This window comes from Chiloscyllium plagiosum, unplaced genomic scaffold (genome assembly GCF_037043375.1).
Source record: "Chiloscyllium plagiosum isolate Xiang-an unplaced genomic scaffold, Cpla_swu_hap1 HiC_scaffold_7, whole genome shotgun sequence".
Classification (NCBI taxonomy): Eukaryota; Metazoa; Chordata; class Chondrichthyes; order Orectolobiformes; family Hemiscylliidae; genus Chiloscyllium; species Chiloscyllium plagiosum.
The window spans coordinates 59,477,931-59,500,172 of NW_028270145.1; the positions used below are offsets into that span (position 1 = coordinate 59,477,931).

The 22,242-nt window shown below is 39.2% G+C and overlaps 1 protein-coding gene across 6 annotated transcripts in view; it reads right to left on the reverse strand.

Annotated features, from left to right (window-relative positions):
• Positions 1-22,242, reverse strand: part of prpf40a (PRP40 pre-mRNA processing factor 40 homolog A) — a 70,115-nt gene that overhangs the window by 18,549 nt on the left and 29,324 nt on the right. For all 6 annotated transcript variants that reach the window (XM_043693759.2, XM_043693762.2, XM_043693761.2 and 3 more), the window contains 7 exons: positions 20,462-20,626; positions 17,380-17,488; positions 17,100-17,250; positions 5,990-6,123; positions 2,956-3,070; positions 2,741-2,832; positions 1,771-1,887 (listed from right to left, as the gene is read on the reverse strand). In XM_043693759.2, the coding sequence (XP_043549694.1) occupies positions 1,771-1,887; positions 2,741-2,832; positions 2,956-3,070; positions 5,990-6,123; positions 17,100-17,250; positions 17,380-17,488; positions 20,462-20,626 (883 nt within the window). The remainder of the gene's footprint in view (positions 1-1,770; positions 1,888-2,740; positions 2,833-2,955; positions 3,071-5,989; positions 6,124-17,099; positions 17,251-17,379; positions 17,489-20,461; positions 20,627-22,242) is intronic.

Genomic DNA, 22,242 nt, shown 5'->3' on the forward strand with positions numbered 1-22,242 from the left:
TATTAAATATAAATTATAAGTGATGATTTCATCCTGAATAGATCAAATAAGCTTTATGTTTTCATTTTTTTAAAAAATGGTATCTCTTTTACAATACATATCTATTGTGTTAGCTCGATTGGTTTTGTACATTCTACTGTCACCTCTGAGCCAGATGCCCACTTTTCATTGCGAAGTGATGACGCAGCAGCAAACAAAACAGAAGGTGTGAAAGTTCTTCCTTTTTTTTCATGCGATAACAGTATCACTGGCAAGGGTATTTGTTATTAACCCTTATTTTGGAGAAGTGATGAGCTGCCAATTTGAACTGTTGCCCATTCAGTGTAGGGATATCCACAGAGCTGTTAGGATGGGACTGAAAGGAATTAGATACAGTTACAGCGAGGGGAACAGCGATATATTCCCAAGCAGGACAGAGTGTGGCAAGGAGATAAAATAACAGGCAATGGTATTCTGATGGATCAGCCACCCTCGTCCTTCTTGATGGCAGACCATAAGATACAGGAGCAATAGGTTTGCCGTTCAATGAAATCACGGCTGATCTAACCATCCTCAACTCCACTGTCCTTTTCCCCATAACCCTTGATTGCTTTACTGTTTAAAATTCTTTCCATCACAACCTTGAATATATTAAATGACTCAGCTCTCAGAAAAGAAATTGCTCCTCATTTGTCTCAAATGGCTGATCCCTTATGTAAGATTATGACCGCTGGTCCTACACTCTCCCAAATGTAGCACCAGCACTGATCCTTGCAGCACTCCAGTAGTTGCCACCCTCTTTACCACAGCGCAATGTCTTGCATCGGTTAGCCAATCTACTATCAATGCATATATTTTACCCTCAACACCACAGACTCTTATCTTGTTAAGTAGCCTGCCATGTGGTATTTTATCAAATACCGTTGAAGATTACTATCACCGCTTCCACTATCTCTGCAGCTATTTCCTTTAATATCCTAGGATATAACCCATCAGCTCCAGGGCCCTATGGGCATTTAGCCCTATTTTTTAAAACATATTTTCTCTCATGATAGATATTGAATTTATATCCTCCTACTCCTACTTTTGACCTTGATTATTTAGTAATTTTAGAATGTTGTATGTCTTCGACTGTGAAGACCAACGCAATGTAATTTGTTCAACTCTGCCGTTTCTTGGTTCTCCATTATTATTTACCCAGCCTCATTCTCGAAGGGGTTTTTTGTTCACTTTGGTTTCTCTCTTCCTTTTTATGTATTTAAAGAAGCTCTTACTGTCCATTTTCATGTCACTTGTTAGTTTGCCCTAAAATTTATTTTCTCTTTTCTTTGGGTAATTGTTTTGTTGGTTTTTAAAACTTTCCTAATTCTTTAGTTTACCACACTGCAGATTTTCTTTTTTATTCCAAAATGACACTGTCCTTAGCAAATTGTCATTATGTACTGGAAAGCACAGCATAGGTAATGTGTGAAGAGTATAAGGCTTCAAAGAGAAGCATAAGCAGGGAGCGGTACTCTGAGGATTTAATTCTCTTTCAACGAAAGGAAGTGCATTTGATTTGCTGTGGATAATCTATTTACAGTAGGAGCAGAGTCAAAGGTGGAGTATTCAGGCATGAGGGAGGGAATTAAGGTACTTGGGAAAAAAAAGAGTAACAGAGCTAGATTACCAATAATTTTGAAATATGATTACTAAACGTGTTCATTGTGAGATATTCATTTTGGAGGAAACAGCAGATTTTGTGAATTTCAGCAATATTACTTAGAACAATTGTTCTACAAAGCTACTTACACTGTTAAAAGTTAGTTTAATGTTACCAGCATCAAGCGTGGCTGCTCTCTTGTCTGAACTAATGACTGTACCAAATTCTTCAAATGTAGTATTGACTTCTACCACAAAACTTTTATCCTGTGAAGGGAAATCAATGCACATCACATCTTTTAGTGTCATTGACTTGTACAACTGTTGCATCACATGATTGCTCAAAAAGACAAAGACAATTATGAATTATGGTATTGAAATAGCTTCAAAGTTTTTGTAATAATTATTTTGACTACATTATTTTTGTGGTTGCTCAAGAATTTGGTCAATTGGTTACATGAAACACACTGTAAGTGTACATGCACGGTCTCGAAGTTTGGCTTGTGCAGGTGAAAATCTATTTCACAACTGGAAAAATGTACCTATTAACCATTCAACTGAATTACATGAAGAGATGTCATCAGTAAAATTGTAATATATAAGTATTTCCACAAGAAAGATTAACACGTAACTGTCTAAACTGTGATCACAAGCGAAAATTTTCTCAGTCTCACTATGTGATTATTTACCATTTAATACTGCTCATTATAACATGTTTGAAATCTCCTGCATGGTCACAATTTTATTTTTAAATTTGGTTTTATGACTAAAATCCTTTTGAAATTCTTCGGTGGTAGAGTAAGGATCCAGAATTTTTTTAGTGGTGCTTTGCAGACTTCAAAGTTATCCAGTTTAACTATGTTTTCTAAGTTAAAATAATACAACACCAAGTTATACTCCAATACGTTTAAGTTGGAAGCACTAGCTATCAGAGCATTATTCCTTCACCAGGTGGTTGCGATAAAGGAGCAGCACTCTGAAGGCTAATGCTTCCAAATAAATCTGTTGGACTATAATCTGGTGTTGTGTCCAACACCGGCTACTCCACATTATGTTTTGCAAGTTACATGTCTACTACTGTACATTTTCATAAGCAAAATTTAATATTCTTTGTATTTACCTTCAAAATATCTTTTATTATTTTCTTTTCATCGTGGAAGCGTGCTTTTAGGTCTTCTACATAAAATTTGAAAAGATCAAGGGGAGTAGACCCTGAAAAAAAGACAATTCATATGTAATATAAAATATTTGCATTTGAAAAGGGTTTTAACTTGTTCGATACTTTAAGCATACGTAGAGACCATGAAATATTGAAGTAAACTTAAGACGTCTTACCAGGTTGGCCCAACATTTTAGAAAATCTAATATCAGCACTGATAGCAGGATACAATTCCATCCAGGTAGACATGGAGTGCAAATGCCCACTTTCATGCAACTCATCCAGGAAGGTCTGAAAAAACATGAGATAAACAGTAAAAGATAAAACCCATACTTTCAGATTTTCTTTTCTTTTTGTAATCAATGAGGATAAACTGCTTGAGAGGATAAGGCCAAGAGTGACATAACAGAACAAGTACAAAGTGATACTCTGCCATTCAATGAGATCATGGCTCATCTGATAAACTTCAACTCCATTTTCATGCCTTTTCCCTATAGGTCTTGATGCTTTACTGATTAAAAATCTGTCCATCTCAGTCATAAATATACTTAAGATTAGAGTGGTGCTGGAAAAGCACAGCAGATCAGGCAGCACCCAAGGAGCAGGAAAATTGACGTTTCGGGCAAAAGAAACCTGTTGGACTATAATCTGGTGTTGTGTGATTTTTGACTTGGTCCACCCCAGAATCTCCACATCGCTTGTAATAATAGTCAACATATCATTTGCTTTGTTAATTATTTGCAGTACCTGCATACTACTTTGTGTTCCTTGCATCAGGAAACTTATGTATTTGTGGAACAGCCCGTTGCAGTAAAGAATTCCACAAATACATAATGCCCTGAGAAAAGAAAACCTTCCTCATTTGTAGAAGAAATCCTTCCTCATTTTACTCAATTGTAGGAAGTCTGATATCGGTATATACAATCATGAGGGGCATGGATAGAATAAATAGACAAGGTTTTTTTCCCCGACAGTAGGGGATTCCAGAATTAGAGGGAATAGGTTTAAGGTAAGAGGAGAAAGATTTAAAAAGGATCCAATGGGCAACTTTTTCATGCAGAGGGTGGTGCTGCCAGAGAAAGTGCTGGAGACTGGACCAATTACAACATTTGAAAGGCATCTGGATGGTTATACGAATAGGAAAGTCTTAGAGGAAAATGGGCCAAGTGCAAATAAATGGGACTAGATTAATTTAGAATATCTAGTCAGCATGGACGAATTGGACCAAAAGGTCTGTTTCCGTATTGTACATCTCTATGTCTTCTTCATTTTGTATACCAATCCCTTTATTCTGATAAAATCTAAAATTATCTTGGGGCAGTGACTTGAAAGAAATTCTAGGATTTTCATATTAATCAATCAAAACCTGCATCTCCATTCTAAATAGGCTTAATAGCCATCTAGATTTGTTTAATATATTTGCATTATTGTACAACCTTTGATCTTTTACTTATAAATTCTGTGTCCAATGTATTCTGTGTCACTAGTTGCCTGACAAAGGAGTGGGGGCTCCGAAAGCTTGTGGTATCAAATAAACCTGTTGGACTATAATCTGGTGTTGTGTGATTTTTGACTTGGTCCACCCCAGAATCTCCACATCGCTTGTAATAATAGTCAACATATCATTTGCTTTGTTAATTATTTGCAGTACCTGCATACTACTTTGTGTTCCTTGCACAAATCCACTGAAATAATCTGAACTTTAAAACTTACTAGTTCCATATTGTTATGGGCTAGGCCAGACCCCTCAAAATATTTTTAAGCAGGTAGCACAGACAGTAACTTTGCTATTTGTTTAGCTAGGTGAATAGTGGATATTCTAGGTGTAAATTAGCTGGGTTGGCTGCCAAGTTTTAAACAAACAAGATTTCTTTACCAAAATTACAGAATGAAACACAATGAACAGAAAACAGAATACCTCATAACTTATGCTATCCAAACGCGACTTTACGACACTGTTCCGAAAACATACGCATCTATTGGCACAATCAGTAAAAGATAGCACAGGCAACTCACAGTTCGAAATCAGAAGGGCAGAAGGAGAAAGAGTACCCAGCCTTTCTGTACACACACAATTGCTGAACTGAACCAAAAAACCTCAGCTGCCAGCGCTGGCCACTCCCCTTTCATTATACAAGTTATTTCTAAAACATGAAAGCTTTTGGCCTGAGGTATCATCTGTTTAGGGGTAAACAGAAAAGGCCCCAATAAACCATTCACCTCTGCACCAAATCAGCCGTTTTGGAGCCTAGACTGCTTTACAACCCCTCTGACAAAAATCAAAAACACAGTGACTTTGAGGAAAAAGGACCAGCTTTGTGACAATATTCTGCGATTCTATTCAGAAATGAATAATCTCTCACTTACCCATTTATACTTCATCTGCCACCTTCTATATGTTTATGTGATCGGACTCCTCCTCAGTGCCATCTAGCTTTTGTATCATCAGTAAAAACTTAGATACTCTGATGTCTGACTAAGTCATTAGAAGTTATTAACAGAGATTATAAATAGTTGAGGTCCGGTTAATGGCTTACGGCAATTCACTTGTCACAGCCACCAACTTGAAAATGGAGTTGAAGTGATTGAAGCTGGGAGAATGTTTCTCCTGGTTTGGTTGTCCAGAACCAGATTACAGACTGAGAACAAAGAGTGAGGTGGAAAGTTTGTTTTTTTTCTTTCATAAGCTGCATATCTCTGGAACTCTTTACACAAAGGGCAATGTATGCTCCATTGTTCAATAAAAAGGTTAAGTTGCCATAGCCCTCCTGGACTCATTACAGAGGAGGGTAGTGATTTAACTCGAGGATCACCACACCTCAGGCAAAGATGAGAAGTAGAGCCCTTCATGGTAACCTCAGGTGATGCAGGAATTGAACTCACACTGTTAACATCAGTCTGCAACACAAACTGAAGGTCCAGTCAACTAAGCTAAAATGTAGACAACAGTGCAGAGTTTAAAAAAAAACTCAATACATACAAAAATAATACTGATTAACTAAAAATAACTAGTTTAAAATTTCTTTGGTCACTTAACTGTTAAGATTTCATGAGTAACAATGTAAGTGTTTTGTTCTTCTAAATTTAATGTAGCTTTTTGACACTGTAAAGCAAATCTCAGGAGTATTATTGAACAAAATTTGACATTAAAATAAAAATTACACCAAAATTACAAATATTGCCAGCAAATTTACATAATTTATCGCTTACTTGAAAGGCCTCCCTATTTTTGCGCTGCCGTCTCCGCTCTCTAAGTAAACCTCGTTGTTTCTCCTCCTCTTCCTCCTTCTCTAATGCTCTTATATGCTCTTCAAAACAAACAAGAGCATCTTCTTTATCCATATCTATAAAACAAAACATTCGGGTCCCAAATGTAAAACCAATTTCAACTTAAATCATTTGCAAAAGGAGAGATTATGGCAAATTATCAACCCTTTCTACCATTAATTAACATAATAAAATCTGAAGATCCAGTTAGAATGAATTAGCATCCTATCGGAAAAGTTTCTTTTTGTTTCTTCTGCTTTCAACTTAAGAATTCCTTTCAATCAGTACTCACCGTTCTTTTGTTCCATTTGTGTGCTGTGTGCATTGAAGAACTGTCAAACAGGCTGGTTAAACCACCTTGACCATGAGGTGTTAGAAAATATGGTGCTCAGTGGTTAGCACTGCTGCATCACAGCGCCAGGAACCCAGGTTCGATTCCAGCCTCAGGCAACTGTCTGTGGGGAATTTGTACATTCTTCCTGTGTCTGCTCGAGCTTCCTCCCACAGTTCAAAGATATGCAGGTCAGGTGAATTGACCATGCTAAATTGTCCATAGTGTTAGGTGCATTAATCAGAGAGAAATGGGTTACTCTTCAGAAGGTTGGTGTGGACTTGTTGGACCAAAAAGCCTGTTTCTACACAGTAGGGAATCTAATCTAATCTAAAAGTATTTTTGGATTTAAACCATTGAAAGGGCAAACTCTCCATATTAGTTTACAAAGTAACTAGTACCTCTGGGCCAGGAAGCCTGGGTTCAAGGTCCACCTGCTCCAGAGGCGTGTCATATCATCTCAAAACAGGTTAAATAGGAAATATCTGGAAAGCAACCAGTCACCCAGGCTCAGAATACTTAACATGAACAAAAATAGAAATTGTTGGCAAAATTCAGCAGCTCTGGCAGCACCTGTTTTCATTAAAGTTCAGTGATTCGTCTTCAGAACTCGAGTCACTGGACTTGAAACTTTAACTCAATTTTCACATCACAAATGTTGCCAGACCTGCTGAGTGTTCCCAGCAATTTCTGTTTTTGTTTGTTTCGGATCTCTAGCATCCACAACTCTGTTTTATCTCAGGATACTTAAATGAAATTGAGGTTCCAACTTGCAAATTTGTCAATGCATCTGCTCCACAAATAACAATGAGAGAACACAATAATGGAAAGTGGAGTGAAATGGTGAGCAATTCTAAGTGTCAGGTCTAGTTAAGTTTAAAATGTAGAAAATAGGCAGGAGGGAACAGTCCAAAATGGTAATTAAGTGCATGGTCTTTCTGTAATTGATAGGTAGGGTGAGAGCTCAATTTTGGAGCAACTTGAACCATTTGTCTTTCGGTAGACTTAGAGAGGATGTTAGAATTTAGGAAGAGATTAAAACTTTCACGCATAAGGATGAATGGAGTAGAACAAATGGTATTCCGCCAACCCTGTCAATAAACACTTCTGCAAGTATTTCATCTAAATGTTTTGAGAGTCACATGGAAACAAAACTTCAATGCACAGGACAAGCATGTGAATCATAAGAATTAGAACCATAGTTCTTAATTATTCTATATCAGATAATAAATAATAGATGTTCATGCTTAGACTCCTCATCTCTTTCAGACCCTTTGTTCATAACTTCAAGTTGACTTACATGGAGAACATAAGTCCTTTGATCAAATATAAGTACATGACTAATCATGTACAAGACTGGCTTCAATACACAAGCAAACCGCTCAGACCAAAAGAATATTGAAATGTATGCTGAAACTAATCTTAGGTCCTCAGTACTTATCTTTGTGAAGTGAAATTCCCTGTCATATGATTAAAACTACAATGAGTTAATTCTGTGTGATCTTCACAAAAACCTTAATACAGTAGTTCCCTAATACAGTAGTAGATGTGGTGCCAAACCTGTAAGATATAGGTCCTGTTCCTTACATGGTTCCAGTTCTCCATTAAGTATTCAAATAATGAAATCCTTATGTATTTTAGTGCCTGTACTGTAGGACATAAAACATAGAACAATACAGAACAGTTCAGACCCTTCAGCTGACCTTTTATCCTACTCTAAGATCAAACTAAACTACATACCGTTCATTTTACAACCATCCGTGTGCCTATCCAAGAGTCATTTAAATGTCCATAGTGTATCTGACTCTACCACCGCTGCTGGCAGCGCTTTCCATGCACCCACCATTCTCTGTGTAAAGAACCTCTGACATTGCCCCTGAACCTTCCTCCAATCCCCTTAAAATTATGCCCCTTCATGATAGCCATCTCTGCACTGGGAAAGAGTCTCTGGCTATCCACTCTATTTATGCCTATCATCTTGTACACCTCTATCAAGTCGCCTCTCACCCTTCTTCGGTCCAATGAGAAAAGCCCTAGGTCCCTCAACCGTTCTTCAAAAGGCGTGCCCTCCAGTCCAGGCAGCATCCTGGTAAATGCACCTTCTCTAAAGTTTAGGTTACTTACAGTGTGGAAACAGGCCCTTCGGCCCAATAAGTCCACACCGACCCTCTGAAGAGCAACCTACCCAGATCCATTCCCCTACATTTACCCCCTTCACCTAACACTATGGGCAATTTAGCATGGCCAATTCACGTAACCTGCATATCTTTGTAGGAAGGATGGGGACAGTCACATTGAGGCAATCAGAACTGTACACAATATTCCACGTGTGGTCTAATCGGGACTTTATAAACTGCAGCACAATCTTGCAGCTCTTAAACACAAACCTCTGCTAATGAAAGCCAACACACCATATGCCTTCTTAACAACTTTATCAACTTGGGTGGCAAGTTTGAGGGATATATGGACGTGGACCCCAAAGATTCCTCTGGTCATCTACACTGCCAAGAATCTTGCCTTTAATCCTGTAATCTGCATTCAAATTTGACCTTCCAGAATGAATCACTTCACATTTTTCGTGGTTGAACTCCATCAACCACTTCTCAGCCCAGCTCTGCATTCTGTAAATGTCCCACTGCCACCTACAACAGCCCTCCACCATTATCCACACCTCCACCAACCTTTATGTCATCAGCAAACTTACTCACCCAGCCTTGCACTTCCTTATCCAAGTCATTTATAAAAATCACTAAGAGCAGAGAACCCAGAACAGATACCTGCAGAACACCATTGGTTACTGAGCTCCAGGTTGAACACTTTCAACATATTATCACCCTCTGTCTTCTATGGGCCAGTCAATTTTGTATCCAAATTTCCCTGTATCCCATGCCTTCTTACTTTCTGAACAAGTCTACCAGAGAGAACCTTCTCAAATGCCTTGCTAAAATCTATATCCACCACGTCCACTGCTCTACTTCCATCAAACCATTCAATAATACTTGTGAGGATTGATTTGCCCCTCACAAATCCATGCTGACTATCCAAATATGTTTTTCCAAATACTCATAAATCCTGTCTCTCAGAATTCTCTCCAATACTTTTCCCACCATTGACATAAGACTAATTGGTCTGTAATTCAAAGGGTTATCCCTATTTTTTTTCTGAAACAAGGAATAACATTTGCCAACCTCCAATCATCTGGTACTACTCCAGTGGACAGTGAGGACACAAAGATAATCGCCAAAAGCGCAGCAATCTCTCCACTCGCTTCCCATAGTAACCTTGAGCATATCCCATCTGGCCCAGGGAATTTACCTATTATCATGTTTTTCAAACTTTCCAGCACATCCTCCTCCTTAACATCAACCTGTTCGAACATATCAGCCTCTTCACACGGTCCTCTTGAACGACAAGGTTCCTCACACTAGTGAATACTGAAGCAAAATATTCATTGAAGGGCCTCCCCTACCTCCTCTGACTCCAAGCACAAGTTTTCTCCAGTATCCCTAATCAGCCCTACTCTCACTCTGGCCATCCTCATGTGCCATAAAGTGTAGAATGCCTTGGAATTTTCCTTAATCTAACCTGCCAAGACTTTTTCATGCCCTCTTCTCACTCAATCTATGCTTTAGTTCCTTCATAGCTACCTTGTAAACTTTAGAGCCTTGTCTGATCCTTGCTTCTTCAACCTTAAGCACACTTTCTTCTTCTTGACTAGATGTTCCATATTCTTTGTCACCCAAGGTTCCTTCGCCCTACCATTCTTTCCTTGCCTCAGTGGAACAAACCTATTCAGTATTCACAGCAAGTACTCCCTGAGCAACTTCTACATTTCATCATGCATTTCCCTAAGAATATCTGTTCCCAATTTATGTTCCACAGTTCTTGCCTAATAACACTAATTTCTCATCCCTAATTCAATACTTTCCCAAACCATCTGCTCCTATCTCTCTTGATTACTATAGTAAACGTCAGGGACTTGTGATCATTATCACCAAAATGCTCTCTCACAGAAATGTCTGGCACCTGACCTGGTTTGTTGCCAAGCACCAAATGCAATATGGCCTCCACTCTAGTCAGCCTATGTACATATCGAGTCAGGAATCTTTCCTGGACACCTGACTAAACCTGCTCCATACAAACTCTTTGCACTAAGGTGGTTTCAATCAATTTTAGCAAACTTGAAGTCACCAATGATAACAACCCTGTTACTTAGGCACCTTTCCAAAATCTGCCTCCCAATCTGCTCCTCCAGGTCTCTGTTGCTACTGGGGTGGGGAGGGGGGAGGGGGAAATCTTCAGAAAACTCCCAATAAAGTGAATGCTTCTTTCTTGTTTTTGACTTCCACTCATACTGATTCAGCAGACAAACCTTCCTCAACAACCTCCCTTTCTGCAGCTGTGATACACTGATTAGCAATGCCACTCCCCCATCTCTTTTACCTCTCTTCCTATTCCTTTTGAAACATCTAAACCCTGGAACATTCAACCATTCCTGCTCCTGTGATATCCATGTCTTAGTAATGACCACAACATCATACCTCCAAGTATTGATCCATGCTCTAAGTTTATCACCTTTATTCCTGACACTTCTTACATTAAAACAGACACACTTCAATCCATCTCATAGACTGCAATTTAGCCCTATCAATTGTCTATCATTCCTCTCAGACATTTTGCACACTGCACCAACTACCCATTCTCTGATCTGTAGCTCCGGTTCCCCCCCCGCCAAACTAGTTTAAACCCTCCCAAAGAGCTCGAGCAAACCTCCTGTCTGGGATATTGGTACCCCTCCAGTTCAGTTGCAGCTTGTCCTCCTTGCCCCACCTTCCCCAGAAGATATCATAATGATCCATATATCTGAACCCTCCCTCCTACACCAGCTTTGCAGCCACGTGTTCAGCTGCACTCACTCTGTGTTCCTAGCCTCACTAGTCTGTGGCACCAGTAGCAATCCTGAGATTACTACTCTGCTCGCCCTGCCTTTTAGCTTCCAACTTAACTTCTTTTATTTACTTTTCAGGTCCTCATCGTTTTTCCTAACTACGTCATTGGTACCAATGTGTACGACGACCTCTGGCTGCTCATCCTCCCTGTTAAGAATCATGTAGGAATGTCAATCCGAGACACCCCGACCCTGACACCCGGGAGGCAACATATCAGAGATTCTTGTTTGCTTCCATAGAATCGCCTGTCTATTCTTCTAACTATTCAATGTCATAACACTAACACTCTCCTATTCCACCCCCCACTTCCCTTCTAAGCCACAGAGCCAGGCTCAGTACCAGAGACATGACCACTATGGCTTTCCCCTGGTAGGTTGTCCCCCATGACAGTGCCCCACAAATAGTGCATTAGTTTGTCATTTTAATAATATTAATTTAATAGTCCGTCTTTTAATATCATGTTCACTGCTTCCCTGTTATCTGTTGATTTTGCTTGCCTATTTATAAATTGTCCCATAATCATGTTTTTACCACAACTACTCACTCAGTTTATACATTGATTTTTTGATGCAAGTCACATTGCAATCCTGCCTTTAGGCTATGAACATGTTTCTTGAATAGAATACCATTCTAAAGGTGAACACAGACAGTCCATTGTGAAATGCCAAAACAGTCAGCAATAAAGAGTATAAAGATACTCTGCAAACTTTTAATAAGTATACTGGAGGGCTTAAATGCCACACAAAGCATTTTATGAATCAAGAGTTCAAGGTCTGCTTCTTTCAAGATTGTTGCTGGACTGGCCTCTCAAAATAATGAGCTTATGATAGAAAATAATGCAGTTATATTGGAGTTATAAAAGATGGATAATAATTAAAGCACGTGGGAAACATAGCCCAGCCTTGACTAAAGAGATTATCCTAATCCACATGCTGCAGAATACAAACAGTTTGCAAACCAACTTGGTAGCTGCAGACCCTATAATACAAATCCAAATTTAGGTTTGAATGTGTCAATTGAATATCACCCTTAGAACAACTGAAAACATCGAGGTGTGTACCAGACACAGAAGCATCCTAATTTGGAGGCAGCTATATGCATCCAGCACCTCCAGTAATGGAAACTCAAGGGCAACCCTGCCATTAGCATACCAACGTCTGGCTGGGTCCGATCGATCAGGGTGATTGAACCTGATAGATCCATTGGATGATACCAAAGACCTTCGCAAAAGGGGGAGAAAACTTGAGTATAAGAATCGCTGCAACACCACCCTCAGGAGTGGTAACGCAAGTGGTAAGTAAAGCAGGGTAATGCGAGAATAACCACGGAAACACCAGAGACCCTCGGGAGAAGACTAGACAACATCATCATGTGGAGCCTGGCCAAGTTCCAGTGTGGTGGTATACGATCATACAAAGTTAAGTTAAAGCATCACACAGTTTGTAGTGTTTAGTGTTATAGTATCTGGATGTAGGTTTGCTCGCTGAGCTGGAAGGTTTGTTTTCAGACTTTTCATCACCATACCAGGTAACACTTTCAGTGAGCCTCTGAATGAAGCACTGATGGTGTAGCCTGCTTTCCATTTACATGTTTGAGTTTCCTAGGGTTTGTGATGTCATTTCCTGCAGTGACATCATTTTCCGTGATGGTGTCATTTCCTGGTGTTCTTTTTCTCGGGGGGTGGTAAATGGAATCCAAATCAATGTTTTTGTTTATGGAGTTCTGGTTGGAATGCCATGCTTCTAGGAATTCTTGTGCAAGTCTCTGTTTGGCTTGTCCTTGGATGGATGTGTTGTCCCAGTCGAAGTGGTGTCCTTCCTCATCCGTTATGTAAGGATACTAGTGAGAGTAGGTCATGCTGTTTTGTGGCTAGTGGACCTATGCCTGACCATTCACTTCATCTTCAACAACAAAACCTACAGAAAGCCAATGGAATGGCCATGGGATCTCCGATATCAGGGTTCTTAGCAGAGGCAGTAATGCAGAGACTCAAACAAACAGCTCTGCCAACCATCCAACCCAAACTTTGGGTCCATGACGTGGATGACACCTTTGTCATCACTAAACGAAACAAATTCGAGGAAACCTTCAAGACTATCAATAATACCCTACTGGCATAAAATTCACTAAAGAGGAGGAAAGCAACAACAACCTGCCATTCCTAGATGTCACAATGGAACGAACAGCCAATTGGGAACTTGAAACCAACGTCTACAGGTAAACATCACATACGGACCAAATATTGAACTACAGAAAGCAATCATCCCAACATCCACAAACAAAGCTGCATCAGAACATTGTTTCAATGAGCCACCAGACACTGCAGCACAGAGGAACTATACAGAGCAGGGGAAAATCACCTACACAGTATATTCAAAAAGAACGGGTCCCAATGAACACAGTCCGATTCCTGAGCAACAAACCCAAACAAGCAGACAAAACACGTCCAGAAATCATAGCCATTCTCCCCTGCATCAAAGACATCTCGGAAATGACTGCTGGACTACTCAGGCCCCTTGGCATCATGGTAGCCCACAAACCCACTAAAACAGCAGCTAATGAACTTGAAAGACCTTATACAGACAACAAGCAAAACTAATGTCACTTACAAAATACCTTGCAAGAACTGTTATAGACACTACATTGGACAAACAGGCAGAAAACTAGCCACCAGGATACATGAACATCAACTAGCCACAAAACGACATAACCCACTCTCACTAGTATCTTTACATACAGATGCGGAAGGACACCATTTCGACTGGGACAACACATCCATCCTAGGACAAGCCAAACATAGAGTCACACAAGAATTCCTAAAAGCATGGCATTCTAACTGGAACTTAATCAACAAACACACGATTCCTGATGAAGGGCTTTTGCCCAAAACATCAATTTTCTTACATCTTGGATGCTGCCTGACCTGCTGTGCTTTTCTAGCAGTACTCTAATCTTGACTTGGATCCCATTTACTACCTCCTGAGAAAATGAATGGGAAATGACATCACTATAGGAAATGACATCACCAACCATAGGAAACTCAAATGTATAAATAGAAAGTGGGCTACACCACCAGTGCTTCATTCAAAGGCTCACTAAAGGTGTTACCTAGTATGGTGATGAAACATTGGAAAACGAACTTTCCAGCTCAGAGGCATTTGAATGGGGATACGAATAGGAAGGGTTTGGAGGGATATTGGCTGGGTGATGGCAGGTGGGACTGGATTGGGTTGGGATATCTGGTCGGCATGGATGGGTGGGACCGATGGATTGGTTACCGAGCTATACATCTTTAATGACTCTACATCCAGAAGCTCAGACTGAGCTACAAATCTTCTCAAAATCTGCTAGTGTTATAGTATACTTTATTGTTCTAATATTAGTTGTGCCTAATAATAATGATACACAATCGTACTTGTTTAAGAGTCGCTTCAGTTCTTTTGCTAGATATAAAAGAGTTCAAACACTCTGTGGCAGGCATAGGAAGATCAATGGGTGAGTCAGCACTTTGTGCAACTTCACAATGAGGATCTTTGTGTCATTAACTTACATGTTGAGTTACGAGTATAATTTGCAATTGGACAAGATCAAATATGGTAAATTTAACAAATTTAAGAAACAGGTGCACCATGGGAAGGCCAATGAATTAAAAAAGCACCTCTCACTACAGTATGCTTCTGTAGTATGTTCAGAATTATTCAGGAGTCATGATCCTAGCCAGCTTTGTTGTACGAAAGACTGCAAAGACAGCCGTTCTCTTGTGGCATGGTTTGGAATCAGTGCAATATCTACCTTCATCAACATTTATTTGTTAGATTCTTCTGTGCAACCCCTAAAGAACTATACAAGGACCTCACAAATCAATTGTTTGAAATTGTCCAGAGTTTTAATTGATATAACCTTGTTATAGACGAAAAGAGTTACTTGTGCAGAAGGAACTGTCAATGATTAGACCCATTAGACAGAGATGTACAGCATGGAAACAGATCCTTCGGTCGAACTCATCCATGCCGACCAGATATCCCAACCTAATCTAGTCCCATTTGCGAGCACTTGGCCCATATCCCTCTAAACCCTTCCTATTCATATACCCATTCAAATGCCTTTCAAATGCTGTAATTGTACAATTTCCACCATTTCCACAAGCAGCTCATTCTGTACACACACCACCCTCTGCATGAAAATGTTGCCCCTTAGGTCCCTTTTATAGCTTTCCCCTTTCACCCTAAATTTATACCCTCTAGTTCTAGATCCCCCCCCACCTCATTTTCATATCGACGACAAAAGTTTAAATGAACTGAAAATAAAATTTGCCAACATTTCAATTGTGGGAATTTATTATGAAAAAACAATTTGCTTCAGGAAACGATCATTATTGGCCAAGCTTGCAACGCTGCAACCATGCTGAAAAGACCCAGCATCAAAGCATTTGTCAAGGAAATGGAAGAGATTAAAAACATTTCATGCCTTTTAATGTATTCTGAACAACTTTCACCTAACTATGAAGGCAGCATTAAATAGCATATTTGTGTTGCAGTGTAACGTGGATGTAATAAATTGAACATAAAGAGTGGAGCATACAAATTTGTCAGCAGTCATCAAAATTTCCAAATTGCCAGAACTTTATGGAAATGTTCTTGCTGAGTGTTGAAATAACATGAACAAACTGAAATGGAATTGACTGGACCCCCAACACAATGATCATTTGAAGAGCAGACTTGATATAGTGGATAAATTCATAAAATCATGGAACCCCTACAGTGTGGAAACAGGCTGTTTGGCCCAACAAGTCAGACTCCCTAAAGAGTATCCCACCCATACCCATTTCTCCATCCTATTACACTTCATTTCCCCTGAATCATGCATCTAACCTACACATCCCTGAACACTATGAGCAACTCAGCATGGCCAATTTACCTAATCTGTAAACCTTTGGACTGTGGGAGGAAACCAAAGCACCTGGATAAAACCCATGCAGACAAGGGGAGAATGGGAAAACCCCACACAAACAGCCCAAGGCTGAAATCAAACCCAGGTCTCTGGCACTGTGAGGCAGCAGTGCTAACCATTCGGCCACCGTGCTACCCATAAAGCTAAGACAGGTGCAAACATTGAGAGTGTGGACCCACAACAGTCCACAACGTGGTTGCAAACCTGGTTAGTATTGGGACTGAACCCATGACTTTGGCAATATAAGCGCCATGCTCTAACCATCATAGGTAACCAACCAATGAGCTACCATTTTGGGAGTACACACGATGGGGAATTTGAGAACAATTATACGTACGTTACCTTTACTTGTCAGAAAATTTGCAGGAAATCAAACATCTTCACAAATTAATTAGCAGTAATCCCATATTTATACAAACTCATGATGAATATCTTTAAGGTGCCCCTTGGTCAACCAAAACAAAGCTCATATCACAAACTAAAGCTCTTGTAAAGCAGACCAAGTTAAGATTTCACATTGAGAAATAAACTAGTATTCATATGTGACAAATATTTGTTCAATAATGTTTTGCTGTAAATATGAAACAAAGATCTTATCCCTCAAGCAGTCTGAAGGTGCATATTGTTCAATGCTCATTGCTCATCGTCCAATGCTTTCTTTGAAAATGACCCTTTAATAGGGATTCTGCTTGCACCACTGTTCAAATCGTATTTGGCTCATACATTTGGCATGCTGAGTCAAATCAGCTCCCTGTTCCACAAGTTTACACACCCCTACTTTCATCTCTTCTAATCTGCAATAGTTTCCAACAGATTAACTTACTTTGCAACTCTTCATCCTCTGCAAATGTTGGATTATCCATTAAATACTGCTGTGCCTCTGACCACGTGGTGCAGTATGTTACATTAGCCATATTGTCAAGGATATTTTTCAGTGCTTGCGTATTCCTCTTTCTCAATTGCCTTGCTTGCTCCTGAAATCACGGAAACATCAACAGAAATAGTCACTGAACATGAACTCACACACACACACACACACACAAAACACCAAAACCAACACTAAACAGCCTGTTCTTGTCTGATGACTTTTTAAATAATCAAACCTTTTCTTTTTTGGCCAAGAAAAACAAAACATCCTCGTAGATCTCCTGTCGATCCCGCTCAGGAACTGCTGTCCACACTTCCGTCTCTCCAAACATCTGTTCAGCTTTCCTGGAATGAACCATAAGGACTTTTTAATGCATAAATATGACACAAAAGTTAATATAGCTTTCTCATGGTTCAATGATTTTCATCAGTGACTGGCTAAGCAGTAAACGAAAGGGAGGTTCGATGTTCAACCTTCGGCTTGTGCTGAACGAGCCAAACCCGTGATTAGAAGATGCATAACAGTTCATCTTTGCCTCCTTCCCTAACCCAGACTTACTGTCAGCCTCAGTACTCGCATTTGGTTAATATTAAATAACTCCAATGCACAAGGCTGTGGGCAGATTTGGGCTTAGAAATGCTGTTCCCGAGGTGGTCTCTTTCCCTCTTGTGTCTGCATGCAATACTTCAACCATGACCACTAAAAATGACCAGCACCCATGGATCTGTAACCTATTATTTAAGGATGAATATTTAAGGAAAGAAGAAGAGGAAAAAAATCATTAGTGTTGGGAGAAAAATATCCAAAGTTTAAAATAACATAACAGCCTAAAGACTGATGTGCCAGGGCAACAAATGGTTGATATTTTCTACTGCTGCAAGGTTGAGCTGAAAAATGTGTGGTAGCCCCAACAGAGCATCTAGAATTTTACTGAACAAGGTAACCAACTGTACATATTCAGAGGCAATTAGATTTCAGCACTGTAAAATTTATGTGAAAACTGGAGAAGTAGACAAATTAGAATAGGGTGTAAAAACAGGAGGAAAGGAAGCCTGAATTACCAGAGAAGGGACAGACAAAAAATTAATATTGCTAAACTCCAAAGGCAATTAAAACCTGAATGAATGAGGCTCCCAGGACCAACAGTTCATTTTCAGCTGAGGGAGCGTTTCTGGTAACAATTAACACCTATAGTGTCATGAAACGGGTACTTTGAATTGAAAGTTACTTGACTTAAATGCTGCCGTTGTCAGCAATATTCATATTCCTTGAAATATTAATTAGATATATATCTTAAGATTCTTGAAAATTAACATGATTCCAGGTGCCAAAAAAATCAATAACACCGCATAATGACATTCAGAATAATTATAGTTCATGTATTATAAATTAATGTCTAATACAGTAGACATTGTATTTTTACTGCAGATCCACATTAAAATATATTGTACAAATATTTTATATATACATGTATATTTTAACCAAACTCCATGAGAGAAGACTCACCGTAGCCTCTCTCCCCTCCACCTTTCCACACTCATATTGTAATCAGCCATTTCTTAGACCACTCTACTAAATTGTCTAAATCTTTCTGCAGCCTCCCCACTTCCTCAGAACTACGTGCCTGTCCGCCTAACTTCATACCATCGGTGAAATTCCAGGTTATTAAGTGAACCAAGGATCCTGGGATTGTATTCATTAGAGTTTAGAAAGTTGAGGGGAGATCCAGTAGGAACTTAAAAGATAATGCATGGCTTCAAAAGGGTGGGCGCTGGGAATTTGATTCCGTCACGCGGGGATACTAGGACTCGTGGGCACAGCCTTAGAATTAAAGAGGGTCAATTTAAAACGGAAATGAGGAGGCATTTCTTCAGTCAGAGAGTGGTGGACCTGTGGAATTTATTGCCATGGAGCACAGCTGAGGCCGGGACATTAAATGTCTTCAAGGCAGGCATTGATAAATTCTTAATCTCGCAAGGAATTAAGGGATGCAGGAAGAGTGCGAGTAAGTGGCGTTAAAAATGCCCATCAGCCATGATTGAATGTGGAGTGGACTCGATGGGCCGAATAGCCTTACTTCCACTCCTATGTCGTAGGTCTTGTGGTAATCTGCCCTCTCCCTCATGTAGAGGGTGACTTGTAAATTTAAAGTCAGCAAACAATTCTGTAGTTTCTATTATTGCTGGATAAAGAAGTCATCAACCTTCACATTTTTCTTTCCTGTGCACAAGTTTAGTGATCACTCTTTTGATCTGACAAATCTACAAATAACACAGTCTGAATCATTCACTCTGTGCCAAAGCTGTAAATCCCCAATCTTCACTTGCATCCCCTAGTCACAGTTTTCACGTCTTTCAGACCAAAAAAGTCAGCTTTAGGTTTGGGCTCCACTGCTTCTCCCTCAACTCCTGACTACCTCAACTTCTCAGCTCAAAATGAAAAACTGACCATAAAGCTGTCCTTACAAATTAAGAACAATAAAAATCCTCCTTGGTATGCTTGTTAGGTATTATGTAGTCTTCCATTTCCTAATTTAACTAAGACATCAGAATGATGATTACAAAATGCGAGGATATTTGACACTAAATATGTATAAAGGACCACTCATAATAACGAATTAGTAACCAAAAGCAGTAATACTGGCTGAAGTCAAAGAGGGAAAACTGGACACCTTAGTATGGTCAACATTTTCAGAAAACAATTTATACTATGAACAAAGTTGAAATATCATTACCTCACCTACGTCACTGTTTCTGTCATGAACTGAATGAAATAACTCCAGTTTCATGTTCTGGCATTTCTGTGATCTGATACCTCAGATCCACAGACAATCACGCGGAATGGTACAAAAACACTGCAAATGAACTGGCACCGGCCATTTTCCCATCATTATTATGGAAACAGATTTTAAGGATTTGATTCACTAATCATTTACATTTAGAATATTTTTTAAAAATGTATTTTAGTTGGACTAATTTTCTCTTTTTAAAATAAAATTAAGACTAATAGACACTCTAACAAAAAGGTTTCTAAATAGATTTTATAGAAGGCTTTTTTTTTGCAAATATAAAATAGTTTGACAAGACTAAATCACAGAAGAGATGCACATAGACCTTAGGCCGTTTTCTTAGACAAGGGGGAAATAAACATTTTCATTTCTTCTGAATACAAGATTACAAAACATAATTTATTTCAAAGAAGAAAACCTTTTTCAGTTTAGGAAATCAATACTTTGGGATCAGAATTGAGCTAAGATCATCATTAAAATTTACAATTGTTAAAAATTGCTCACATAGTTCTGATTGAAGTAATTGTACCTGTATCTAGTAGTAGATGTCATTTTTTCATGGTTTTCAAGAAATCGCTGAAAGTTTTCTTTTGCTTCTTTATAGCGAAGTCTGGCTTCTTCCTTTTCCTCTTTTTCAGTTTGTATTTTATATGCATTAAATGCTTGTTTCTTTTCGCTAAGTTTTGGTAATGCACTGCATTGTTCAAAGAGTATGGTTAATTGCAACTGGCAAACAGTAGTGAAGTAATTACATAAAAATGAATTTAGCAATCCAGTTCATTAAGATCACAAAATATTTGCAATAGCACACTTCATAATTTTCTCCCATTAGCAGTAAAATAGTGATTCTAGCCATCAAACTTGGAAAGCATTTCTCGATTAACAAAGTAATGGATTGACAAAGGTTTTGATAACAAAGACCAGAACATATTTTAATTCAGACATCAGCTGTTGCTAAAAGTTCTTACAGAGAAGAGAACAAATGAACTGAGGTGCTGCAGTGCCGTGTATCTGAAGGATACTGCTTTCTCTGAACGCATCCAATAATAATATCGAGGTGATGGCTGATTCATATTGTTCATGACACTCTTCCATCAAAATTTTGGGAGAGTAGATTTTGTCCATGACGACTGGCACATGAAATACCCTTCCTGACTGATTGACTTATCGCTGTAATATTTAATAATATGTTTATGTCATCAGTGCCAGGAAAGGCCTCCAGAAAGGTGAGCACTCTCAATTACATCCATATGGGTGTTTAATGATTGCGGGGTCAACTGGAAAAGACCTTCCTATTAAAATGTCTACATTAAATAGCCCTGAAAATGTCCATGGAATCAGAACCTGGGAAAAATAATAACTATCATGACTGATGCAGGAAGCATGCCACTTGGTGCTGCTCACAATTTAAGTGTTTGCTGGAGAGGACCAGGGCTCAATGTTAGCATTATTTAAAGCCGAACTACAACTGCTTGGAGCATACTCTGGAATTGTTTGTGAAACAGAATTAAGCAAGAAGAAGAAATTATGGTGTAACAGAACAGAAAGCATGCTTCAAAGTTCTCTGATGCAAAGCTGGATGGCCTTGATGAAGCAAGTAGGCAGGAGGAGAGAGGTCCAAAATCCAGAGGAATTAAAAAGACCATCCAGACAAATTATGCTTAATAAATGGGAGTAGTCAAGCTCCAAGGAGCACAAACTGCCACAAGTTCAAATACCTCACAAATACGGAAGGTCAATAAATTTATCTTCCCACACAATATCACACTAACTTTATGTGAAGTCCAATGCATATTTTCATAACTCACCGATCAATAACCATTATAAATCACAGTTCACTGACACATTTCCTGCCTTGCAGGATAAGATTTCACATAAGGGAGACAGTGAGGTCTGCAGATGCTGGAGATCAGAGTTGAGAATGTGTTGCTGGAAAAGCACAGCAGATCAGGCAGCACCCAAGGAGCAAGAAAACCAACGTTTCATTAGATAAAGGGCTCTGGTCCGAAACATCAACTCTCCTGATCCTTGGATGCTGCCTGACCTGCTGTGCTTTTCCAGCAACAAGATCTCACATAACCAGAGGCAGCAGGAAGAAACATCCAGGGAAAAGACATAACTGCACGTACATATACCAATGGAAACCCTCAGAAGTTAAAATCACTGAAGAGGACAATACCCTAATTAATCCTCAGTCCCATCATTCTGTTCCCATCTTCCTACAACCTGAACAGATTTACAAGCTACAAAATTATGCAATTTTCTTTTCCCCTTCCATTATCACAAGCCTGCCTATCCATATGCAATTCT